At 37.7% G+C, this 12,723-nt stretch overlaps 1 protein-coding gene across 5 annotated transcripts in view; it reads right to left on the bottom strand.

The window, feature by feature from the left end:
• Positions 1-12,723, bottom strand: part of LOC103029984 (signal-induced proliferation-associated 1-like protein 2) — a 232,260-nt gene that overhangs the window by 90,537 nt on the left and 129,000 nt on the right. For all 5 annotated transcript variants that reach the window (XM_049481725.1, XM_049481727.1, XM_049481724.1 and 2 more), the window contains exons 5-8: positions 8,158-8,332; positions 6,885-6,988; positions 2,066-2,223; positions 377-953 (exon numbers count right to left, since the gene is read on the bottom strand). In XM_049481725.1, coding sequence (XP_049337682.1) covers positions 377-953; positions 2,066-2,223; positions 6,885-6,988; positions 8,158-8,332 — 1,014 coding nt within the window. The remainder of the gene's footprint in view (positions 1-376; positions 954-2,065; positions 2,224-6,884; positions 6,989-8,157; positions 8,333-12,723) is intronic.

Raw genomic sequence — 12,723 nt, 5'->3', positions numbered from 1 at the left:
GTAATTAGAATACAGCAACATGAGGCCAACAGCACAGCCAGGTAAACTATTCACCAGTCCGAATGTTATCTAATCCTTCAGAGAAATCTTGTAAGAGGCTTATCACAGATTTTTCAGGGGGTTATGGTGAACCAATTAAAAACTCACACGTGGTTTCACTCTAAGAAGTTTACAAGTTGCAGGTATGGCAGTCACACTGAACATACATGCAAGAGATATAAAGTTAATTCTTAATCACAAAAATCCCCAAATACTTTCATCTTAAACAAATCCCTGAGACCAAGCAAAAAAATACATCCTTTTAGATTAGATCTCTAATAACGAAGGGCAACTAACTTGTTCTACTGAGGCAGGAAAAAAAAACTGCATTGCTCACCTCAAGTCGTTGAACGATTTCTCTGATGTCCAGCCCACAGCTGCTCTGTGCTAAGAGCATCACACATTCCCCACGTTCATAAAAAACCTTAATGCTTGTAGAACTGGAGGTCCAGCCAATCACGTCCCGGCAGGAACAGTTAAAAACCACATTCTTGGACTCCTCCTCAATGAGCACAATAAACTCATTGGAGATACCGAGCAGGCACTCCGCATCTGTCGACTGTCCAAAGTCCCGTGCCATTACGCTCCATGTGACGGCTCCTACGCTGTGCAGGTGTGCATCCTTTCTAGGCTTGACACGCTCCTTCCTCTTAGCACCCAGAGTGATGAAGCTGAACTTCACTGCCGAGTCTACAGTGGCAGTGCTCACAGAGTTCTCCGCTAAGTCTTTAAGGTACTCTTGGCGTGTGCGTGTTGCCATGGCACAAAATTTCTCTGACTTGTGGGCCGCATTCTCACCATTTATCACTTTGGCCAGCAGAAAGTCCCTGAAAACAGCTGACTTTGGGAAGGTTACACCTTTAGGAATGGGAGGACCAAATGGAGGCACATCTTTTGATCGAGATACAGCCACACTGCAGGGAAGATGGAGAGAGAAAAGGATCACATTAAGAATGAGGAAAAAGGGTGAAAAATAGTGTTCCAAGAAGGAGTTTAACAGGGTAAGATCTTTCTCTTATAAAGCCCCAACTTTGGAACAACCTTTCAGAAAATGTTTGGGCTCAGACACAGTCTCAATCTAGTCCAGACTGAAAACTTACTCGCTTAGTTTAGCGTTTGGATATTAATGTTTTATATCCGTGTGTTCATAAAACTACTGCAGATCCATGTGTTTGTGGAATTGTGGCAAACTGAGGTAAACAGCTTATGCTGTTGTCCACTACAACCCACTGCAGGCTGATATATTTATATCTGCCACATTAGCCACAGTCATTGGCCACATTCCCATAATGTTACACATTGCCTCATTGGGAGTTCTGTATTGTATGATTCTGCCTGATTCTCTATCCTGTGATCACATTTCGCTATATAAATAAAATAAATTCGATTTGATGTACATGTTTTCCATGAATCTAGTCAAAAATCTTTCTGCCTTCCTCCGATTTATTGACTGGCCATCTGTCCGGCCTGACACTAATGGACGTTTGTTAAAGTCAGCTGCCTACTGCTCAGTTTGTCACCTGCCTCGGACTAGTTGTTCACCCTCGACTACCAACTAAACTATACGTTTACTGAAGAATCTAACTAGGAATTTTCTAACTGCTTCTATTGATGGTGTGGCTAATTACTCAAATATATATGACCTGTGTGGAGTAGTCGGTAGAGTCGGACAGGTTTGTGAGTTGGTTCCTCCCAGTGTTTCTGAAAAGCTACTTTGTAATAAAATCAGTTGTGAAAAGCTCTATATAAACAAATAAATTAAATTTAAAGTGATGAACTGGTAATCTGAAATTAGAATGTCCGAACAATCTTTAGATTTTCAAAAAATGAAAATTAAAGGTTAATTGTTTTACATCAAACATATAAAGAGTCAGTGTACAGTAACATTACTTCATAAATGAACTACTTATTTAAGAATCTCTGTATGAGCAACTGCAGTACTTGGTGGCAAAATTAAATGTCATTGCTGACCTTTTCTACCTTTCCCAAATAAATCTGTGGAGTAAAAATCTCCTCAGGGATGTACCTGTAGCAGACAGTTTCAGTGCACGGATTGTGGACTTTGACAATGACGAATACATGCTGGAAGTGAGAGCGAATATTTTTTGGGGTGAAGGGAAGTGCTCCCGGCTCTTGAAAGACGATGGTGACGATATCGTTTCCAATGTGTCTCTTTCTGAGCAGCTAGAGGAAGAAACAAAGAGTCAGAGATCAATGATTGACACTCACACCAGTGCTTATACTGCTAAATGATTTGTTTTACTCCGGACTGTCTGTCTGCACATCAAGCAAGTTTGACAAATACATGAATATTGACATAAAAAAGTGACAGCCTAACATTATTTTTAGTCCTGTAATACAAATTATAATATTTGATAATCATTCTGATAATTAATCATTTTTAGCAATTATTCTTTACTGAATAAAGTCGCTGTCCTTTCTGTATCATCTCGGCGTCCAGTTGGCATAGTGGGCGGTTAGCCAGCTAAACAGATTGTGTTAGTACCGCCTGCAGAGAGTTCAGCTTGTCAGCTAGTTTAAGCGTCTGCTTTTTACCCTCTGTCCAATCTTCCCCAGAGACGTCACTGTATTTCTAAAGAAAGCTTTTGCTGGTGGGCTGGATGTACTTTTTAAGGCCCTAAATATAATGAATAAAACTGTTGAGTAACAGTTTTAGGGTTTTTCCCAATTTTTGCTTTTGAAAGAGGCCATCATTTTTCAAGTATGCCAAGGTAAGAAGGATTATTTATTACATGAAAGAAAAATATAATTTGTGATTATACATACACTGATCAGGCATAACATTCTGACCACCTCCTTGTTCAAAGTGAGCAGAGAAACTACCACTCAATTCGTAGTTTCTCTGCACACTTTATTGTCCGCCTTTTATTCTACTCTTCAATGCTTAAGACCCCACAGGAGTGGTTGGTTATTCTCAGCACTGCACTGATTAACACTGCTTAGCATGATGGTGGTGTAAGAGGTGTTGGTGTGTGTTCTGCTGTGAATCAGATACAGCAGTGCTGCTGTATCTCCACTCTATTACCCCCTTTCCTCCTATCTGTCCCATCTTTTTAAATTACTCCTGTGGGGTCCTGAGTACTGAAGAACAAGGTGAAATTATCCTAATAATAAAATATACAGAGAAACAGATACAGCTGAAAATATGGATACTGAGTGTAGAAACTTGGAGGTGGTCATAATGTTAGGCTTGATTTGTGTATAAGGTACATTTTTCATGAAACCAGAGGGCATAACTGGTACACTGAAAAACGCTGGAAAACCCAAAAGTAATTCATGAATCCACCTCCAGACTGTGAGTAAGACAATCATAATTATAGTCTCTCTAAATCTAAATAAATAATATATTAGATATAAATATATTAGATATAATATAAAACTTTACCTCTGGAATATCCAACATAGGATATCATTTTCTCCTCAACCCTTTATACAAAGAAATCAAAGCTTTCCCCTCAGGAAAAAAATACACAAATGCTATCGCCTAGCCATTTTTATGATATGTGACAATATGATATGTGACAATTATGATATGTGACAATATCTTAATGATATGTGACAATACTGTCAAGAAAAAAGAACAGGGCATAAAAGATGCACTCTTCTGTTTTTAAATGGGGCTCCTGGATAGTTAAGTAGGGCATTATCCACAGAGCTGGACAGCAGCTAGCTGATTTATGAAGTTTGCAGAGCCAAATCAGACAAAGTTGGGACAAAACAGAAAATGCAGATAAGAGCAATATTTCTTCTTGCAACACAAAAAGACATTTTGGTCCTGAGGATACCAAGTCCTAAAGAATTTCAGGTGTTATCTACTGCATCTCAGCAGTGCACTGACACACACCTATACCATGACAAAACCTGACTTTTGGATTTTTTTTTTGCTAAGAAGTCTGGAAGGTACTTTTCATGTTTAGTCCGCAGCTTATTTCTTTCATAAAAGGTCTGGAATACAGATTTGTCTGAGCACAATAAACTGTGTTTCTGATGTGTAAAGGTTATTTTTCAAGTAAAGTCTAGAAGAGAAGTGGACGATGCTTCTGGACGTGGTGAACATAAGGCTTGTGTTGTGTACAGTAAAGCTGTAAGTGGTATTAGTGAATATAGTAACTCTGTATTGTAGAGCTTGTTGGTGATAAAGGACATGGTGATCATAAGGCTTGTGTTGTGTACAGTAAAGCTGTAAGTGGTATTAGTGAATATAGTAACTTGTATTGTAGAGCTTGATGGTGATAATGGTGTGTATCTTGTTCATGTGTTTCTATCAGCTATTGTTGAATGATGGTTCTTGACTGTTTGAGGGATCGCAGATACGGGTGTTCAGCCTAGTCCTGTGCTTATACTCTTTACACACTGGTTTCATGATGTTACACAGACGAGTATTTAGCAGGAAAGGTTAGTATAGTATTCTATAAGCTTAATTTTACAGTGATTTACAGCAACTATTTTTCTGTGGTGAGTATGACCAGCCCTCTAATGATATGTCAGTGATCATTACAGTGAGTCCAAGAAGTATTTGATCCCTTGTTGATTTTCTTCGTTGGCCCACTAATAAAGACATGATCATTCTATACTTTTAATGGTAGATGTATTCTTACATGGAGAGACAGAATATTAAAAAGAAAATCCAGAAAATAAATCTAAGGAATATATATTAATTGATTTGTATTTCATGGAGTGAAATAAGTATTTGATCCCTTAGTATTCATTAGCAGTTCTGGCTTTTACAGACCAGTTAGACACTCCCAATCAACTTGTTACCTGACCTGAAGCCACCTGTTCTCACTAATCACTTGTGTGAAAAACACCTGTCCACAGAATCAGACAGATCACACAGATTTCAAGTCTCCAACATGGGTAAAACCAAAGAGCTGTCACAGGACCTCAGAGTCAGAATTGTTGACCTTCACAAAGCTGGAATGGGCTACAAAAAGATTAGTAAGGTGTTGGATGTGAAAGTAACAACTATTGGTGCAATTATCAGAAAGTTTAAAGAGTATAACATGACAATCAACAGACCTCGGCCCGGTGCTCCAAAGAAGATTTCGCCTCGTGGGGTGGCAATGATGCTGAGAACGGTCAGAAATCGTCCTGCAACCACTCGGCAGGAGTTAGCAAATGACCTGAAGGCAGCTGGGACCACAGTTTGCAAGGAAACAATTGGCAACACTTTGCGCAACAATGAATTCACATCCTGCAGTGCCCGAAAGGTACCCCTGCTGAAGAGAGCACATGTGGAGGTGCGCCTCAAGTATGCCAATGATCATTTGAAAGATGAACCAAGATATTGGGAGAAGGTTTTGTGGTCAGACGAGATCAAAATTGAACTTTTTGGCCTCAACTCCACCCGCCATGTGTGGAGGAAGAAAAATGCTGCCTATGACCCCAAGAACACTGTGCCCACCGTCAAGCATGGAGGTGGAAGCATAATGTTTTGGGGGTGTTTCTCTGCCAAGGGTACAGGGCTACTTCACCGCATCACTGGGAAGATGGATGGAGCCATGTACCGCACAATCCTGAGGGACAACCTCCTCCCCTCTGCCAGGGATCTGAAAATGGGCCGTGGTTGGGTCTTCCAACATGATAACGACCCTAAACATACAGCAAAGGCAACAAAGGATTGGCTCAAGAAAAATCACATTAAGGTCATGGAGTGGCCCAGCCAGTCGCCAGACCTCAATCCGATCGAAAATTTATGGAGGGAGCTGAAGGTCAGAGTTGCCAAGCGACAGCCCACCAACCTTCATGATTTAGAGAGGATCTGCAAAGAAGAGTGGGCCAAAATTCCCCCTGGTGTGTGTGCTAAACTTGTGGTTAACTACAACAAACGTCTCACCGCTGTGCTTGCAAACAAAGGCTTTGCCGCTAAGTATTGAGTGTGTTTGGCAAGAGGGATCAAATACTTATTTTCCTCATTGAAATACAAATTAATTAAAATATATTCTTTAAAATTATATTCTGGATTTTTGTCTTGATATTCTGTCTCTCCATGTTAGAATATATCTACCATTAAAAGTGCAGAAGGATAGTGTCTTTATTAGTGGGCAAACAAAGAAAATCAGCAAGGGATCAAATACTTCTTGGACTCACTGTATATATACAATATACAGTATTTTGCATTACTCTTATTTTGTTTTTAAATCTTATAGAAGAACATGCAGCTCTTAGATAAAGGTGCCTGGCTGAAAGATTCAGACTTTTACTCTTCCTCACCATTTATCACAATGGACATTAAACAGTGCAACTGCAGTTCTGCTTTGAAATCATAGAAAACAACAAACCTCAACCTCTCCTTTTTATTTTTCAATCTTTACTGAAATTAACTTTTATTTTACTGAACTTCACTTTTACATGTGTAAGTTCAGTAAAAATGGTGGTTATAGTTTGTTGTTTATCTTAGTTTGAACTGCACTCTAGAGTTTCAATAGTACTGGTTCCCAAGGTAAGGAACCCCTGAGTTATAAGATCAGAATGACACAAATCTTACTGACATGATATGTTTTAGTCTGTACAGATGATTGTACCATTATATTTCTAGTCTGTATGATTCATAGGTTTATATGTCTGTAACAGACATCTGTTTTGCATTCACAAAAACAAACATCCACCTACTCAGTGTACAGCAGCGCTCAGTAAGCCCATCTGTTTCAGATCAGTGTGCTTTCGTATTCATTTGTTAACTGAAAAAGCCGCAGAAAAACAGAAGCTCTAAGGGTTTAGCTATCATGTAAAAAATCATCATTCCTGATCTTTTACAAAAACCCACAGAGCTCCTAATTTGACCTTGAGATGTCCTTTCGAGACGTGAAGATAAAGACACTGACCTGTTGTCTGTTGTTAGGCGTGTATGGGAGGAGAGTGGACACATGAAACATCAGCTCATAGTCTTTGTAAGTAGTGTAGAAGGAGTGGGTGCCAGTGGAGTCTGCTGTAATTGCAAGAGACATAAGAGGCTCAATTAGACAGATATAGCACAATGCTGCGAAGATAACAGATCCAAACCGATGGAAGAAGACAGTAATATGTCTATGCACTTTTACAAACATATACATATACCTTCAAAGGCTACATTCAAACAGCAGGTAAAAGTGTCCCAAATCTGACCTCCTGGCCAAATCCGATGTTTATTTTAGGCCGTTCACATTATCTATTAAATGTGACCCATATCTGACATTTGTCTGAATGGGTTGTGCTTTGTAAGTGACACATGTGCTAAACAGCAACGATCATGTTGTTTCAGTTTCAATCACTTTCAGAATCTCAAGAGCTACGAATGAGTTCAGCCTGCAGTTGGGTTAATTACCATGTAAAATGTACATGTTATTCGGACACAGACAGGTTTTCAGATTTTTTAAAGCTGCACCTGCAATTGCCAATTCATTAGAGGCAGCTGCAACACAAGCCTTCTATTATCACTGGAAGAGAAACATCAGTTTAAATATACCTTACTACCCCACCAATGAACCCCACTGCTGTCATCCATTTTACTGTCTTCTCACAGTCTTTTTGTTTTTTTTTCTCCTTGAAGTAAAAGTTTCATGAATTCTGATTCTAAGAGTCCCACTGACATGAATTACATATTTATTATATTTTACATATTGAAGTGGCCCAAATCTGAATTAAAAAGGTCAGATTCATTGTGATTTGTTGTTCAGACTGCCACACAAACGTGTCACATGTGACGTAAAAGATCAGATTTGGGCCACATTTACCTGCTGTGTAAACAGTGGTAGTGTGCCTAAGAGACACCTAGTTCTGTCAGATGTCCTGTGCCATTGACAAAAGAAAGTCATTCTAGTCAAGCATCCTGAGCTGCCTTTAACTTTAATCAAAGTGTATGAAGACATATTTAAAGTGATGAGGTGAGAAAGCATCATCTACTTTACCCACGCAGAGAAAGCAAGGCTAACTGTACACTCTCTCAGACTCCAGCTGCTGATGGTAAATCAGCATGATCCAGGATTTAAACTGGAGATTCTCAGATCTGAATGGCAGCAACTAGCAGTTTTTATCTGCCAATACTTGTGCATTTTGCACGTATCTTAAGATTCAGGATGTTAATTTTTACCACATGCTCTTGTGCTATTGTGTACATACTCTTATTATCCAGCTGTGCCCTGTACTTGCTGAAGCCCTTCAGACGAACTCTCTGGCCCAGAAGATCAAGGAATTCTTCCATCGCAGGTCCCGCACTCTCGTTATTGTACATTTCCTCCTCTGTGCTCTGACCCGCTTTACAGTACAATACACCCACTTTGTGCTGGAAACTCAGCTGCAAAAACAAACACACACAGTATTCAATTACTTTTTGGTGTAAAAAAGATATATTCCATAAAAAAACATCAGAGCAATTTTTCATGATAATATTGTACAGTGATATGCCCTGTGATTCCTACCTCAACATAACAATTCGCAATGCCATTACATATTATCTGAACTCACATTTGTTTAATGCCAGCAGAATCTGGACTAAAAATATAATGGGATCTTCATCTAATTTCTAAGAATCTATAAAGAAGAACCAATTAAACGATTAAAACACATAAAAGACAAATATCTTTGTCATAAAAGTAGAATGTATGTGAGCCTTTACTAGTATGGGACAATGCATGTGTACAAGGGTGTAGGAGCGGGCTTGATATTGGGGGGGACACATTTGCCAATATGAACCCAAGCCCACCCAATAGTTTCCTAGAACAACATTTGTGGAAATTACTTTTAATTAAAAGTAAATTATTATTATAAGGTGATTTTACAACCTAAACATGTTACTCCACATTACAGCTACTGTTGTTAGAAAAATTATGCAAGCAATGTCTGAGTTATCACCTAATATTTAAAATAATATAACAGATTATTATTATTGTTATTATTATTATTATTATTATTATTATTATTATTATTATTATTATTATTATTATGTATTGGCATGTCAATTCTGTTGTATATTTACATTTTCTCCTGCACTTTTATTTTTTTCTACTGAGAGCTCTTCTTAAGATGGTGTCCTTTTATGTAAAAGAATGTAACTTTACGTTTCATAGAGACTTTTATAAACGTCAGGATATGTGGTCTTACTGTGAAATACAAATGAACAGAAGTCACGTTACAGCAGTGTTTCTCAACCCAGTTCTTACATATTCTACTGCATATTAAAACTGTTCTGCATATTCTAGAGCTTCCTCTGGTGGATATACATGATTAATTTAGGCTCCATAGGGGGCTAAAGGATTTTAACAGGTAAACTCAGTAAATGACTGTTTATTAGCTGATCAGGTGGAAAACACTAGTTTAGGGCAGTGATCGGGGTTAAGTAACTGCTTTAAACTACCAACTTAAAGTACTGTACGAAATTCTGGCTATCCTCTACATCCAGCTTCTAGATAACTAGTTAGTTAAATCAATTTTCGTTCATTATAGCTCACAGTAAGTCCTGTAATCCTAAATGAATAAACAGTTTGAAAATTAAAGTGGTTAGCTGATCAGGTACAGGGAAACATTACATATATAGTTTATTTTATTCCTTTAACCCTGACTCCCAATCTAGCTAATTCCAAAGATAAGCTTACACACTAACACAGCTGCAGTTTATTAATCACAGTGGGTTTAAACTGTGTGCTGATTCAGAGACGTGTATTTTTAACCAGCTATCAGAAACATATCATCACAGTTGAAGTGGTTAGCCTATCGTTACCTTTCTTTTAGAAAAATCTCCGTATATCCATATCTGTTTTAAAATCAGCTGAAGCTGCTGCGTCCCGATCCCGCTGCTAAATCTCACAGCGAGGGGGCGGGGCTTCCCCAACAGCAAACTGCCTCTGCTCCGCGCGCCGCAAAACCAGCAAGCTGATTGGCTGTTTCTACTGAGAGGCGTGACTTAATACCTGAACCGGCTCCGTGATTGGTCCGGTCTGTCTCCTCATTAATAGTACAGCTGACCTGAGCGAACTGATATCATTTTTGGGGGGGACAAATCCACCTGTTTCTAATATTGGGTCCCCCCCGGTTCCTACGCCTATGCATGTGTATGAGGTAATGTATGACTTCTTTTATGTTTTTCCGTGATTTATGTATCCTAAACCTCTTTTGGGATCAATAAACTATCTATGTATGATTTGCCACCTGCCTTGAACTAGATAACAATCAATGAATAATAGGGGTGTCACGATTCTCTAAATCCTCAATTCGATTTTATTTAGGGTCACGATTTGATTCAATTCTCGATTTTCTTTTTTTTTGTACAGCAGAGAGTTCTATGCCAGTTTTAGATTAGTCTAGTCATTGGTTTGATTCATCAAATTTACAATATCTAATACTTCAAAAGGTGGATTTGATATAAGTGATGCAAAGTGATACAAGTGATCTGTAATACACCACATTAGGCACTAATGATTTAAAATATAAATTTAAATAATTTAATTAACATATATTTGTAATGCCCTCTAGTGGCTTTTTGTGGTAGCAGCAGTGTGCACATAACAAAATAAATAATAAAAAAAAATACTGGAACAGTCATGTAAAAAATAATAGAACAATTAGAGCCTTAACAAACTGAACTCTGTCCTACTATAACAGTTACACATGAAAAATAAGACTTTAAGACTTTTTCTTTAACCAAGATATGTTATTAACTTTATCAGAGAGAAAGATGCTTCTTAACCCTGTCAGACCCTGCATCCATTGCAATGGACATTCTTCTTTTCATTCTTCTTTTTTGTCCATTCTTTCACTTTACACAAATTCAGACCTATTATTAATAAGAATGGACATTTATTAGCCAATCAAGCAGTAGATTAGCCCCGCCCTCTGCATTGCAAATATAAAAATCTGCTCACTGAAGTCAAGCATCCTAGCATCCCAGCTAATTTGGAAGAGTAAACACATTTTCCCCGCAGTTTTAAAATGCTTAGAGGTCATTTGTAAATATATATATATATATATATATATATATATATATATATATATATATATATATATATATATATATAATGTTAAGTGTTGCATAAAATAAAAACACTTTAAAAAATAACAGTTTTTAACAAATGACTGCACTGCAATTAACAGACAAAATACAAATAACATGTTTGATTTTTATTTTTTAATTACTTGTTATTTAATGTATTTTTTTACTGAATCCTGTTTTTAAGCTCATTACAGACAGAAACAGCCTTTATATATATATTTTTTTTTTCATCATCAGAACATACGTCAGGTCTGAAAGGGTTAAGGTACCAAAACTATTAACATATTTAAGGCTAGACAAAAAAAAACTGTTATTTTTTTATTTTTACTAATGGCGCCATTTGCGCCATTAGTGTAGCTTAAATATAATACCACAAATACTATTTTACTTTTGTAGAAATACAGTATTTTATAATAAAATTAACAATAAAGATCAAACGACAACTTCTGACAAGTCGTTTAGAGGGTAATTTGGTGGCCAATCCAGTGCAGTAATATCATGGTTAGTAAACCACTCAGAGGCAGATTTAGTATTATTGGCCTTGTGAGGTTTTATGTCCTGCTGGAAAATAAAATCAGCATTTCTGTAAAGATTGTCAGTTGATGAGAGCATGAAGTGCTCTCCTGGTGGATTAATCACAGTGGACCAACATCATCAGATGGCAACGTCCCTAACCCATCACAAACTGCACAAAAATGATACTGACTGCAGACACCTTGGATCATGTGCCTCTCCACCATTACTACAGACCCCAGTACCCTGATTTACAAAAAAAAAAACATAAAATGAATGTTATAAACAGCCAGCCAACTCCTGTCTCTTAAATGGCATTATTATATTTGCATAAATATTTGCATTATAAAATGCACAAACAGCAAAATATACATAATATAACACACAAACTACCTTCTGTCTCCTTTAACAGCAGCAGAATCTTTCTGATCAGTCAGTGTGGCTTCATATCACAGTAATGCCTGACCTTCACAGAGAGAAACTGAGTGGACGTGACAAGAGAGAGAGAGAGAGAGACGGAGACTGTGATGGTTGAGAGAATAGAAATATGAGACAGTGCCTTCAAACAAGCACATGAGTGCTGCTGTCTCTTTCTGAGCCAAGTGCTTTACATTATGCCATCTCAGGCGGGTGACATCACTGTGCATTTGTGCCCCCGTCAGCCTGGAGCCCCCGTCACAGCACTATTGTGACATCTGTACATCAGAGACACCAACAGCTATATACTGGTCAACTGCCCAATCAGCCCAGACATCCTCCTCACTCCGAACTCCTGTGTCTCAGGACTCGCTTTATCATGCCTTTACATGTATTAGTATGGTGGCCTGCAGAGTCACAACACAACAACATTCACAAAACAAACACTGCATAAAAAACACTGCTCTTTCAAAACCCTGCATTAACTCACACCAAATGCATTTAAAAATGCTCAAGACATCATTTATAGCATCAACGATAAGGTGTTCCTGGAATGTAATACACATTTTCACTGGCCATTGTTTCTTGGTGTAGGAAAATATCACGATTATATTGTACCAGGATATTTTGTTTTGTTTTATTTCTTTGTTTGGTTTAGTCGCTCAGACGCCGTTTATTTATGCAGTTTATTTACAAATATTTTAGATATTTGCATTTTTTATGTAATATTAGTTTTTTGTTTTTGTACTGCTGGAGTTCAATATTTCAAT

The sequence above is a fragment of the Astyanax mexicanus genome, chromosome 7 (assembly GCF_023375975.1).
Source record: "Astyanax mexicanus isolate ESR-SI-001 chromosome 7, AstMex3_surface, whole genome shotgun sequence".
NCBI classification, from domain to species: Eukaryota; Metazoa; Chordata; class Actinopteri; order Characiformes; family Acestrorhamphidae; genus Astyanax; species Astyanax mexicanus.
The sequence above is the reverse complement of the archived record's forward strand: the minus strand, read 5'-3'. Positions and strand labels throughout refer to the sequence as shown.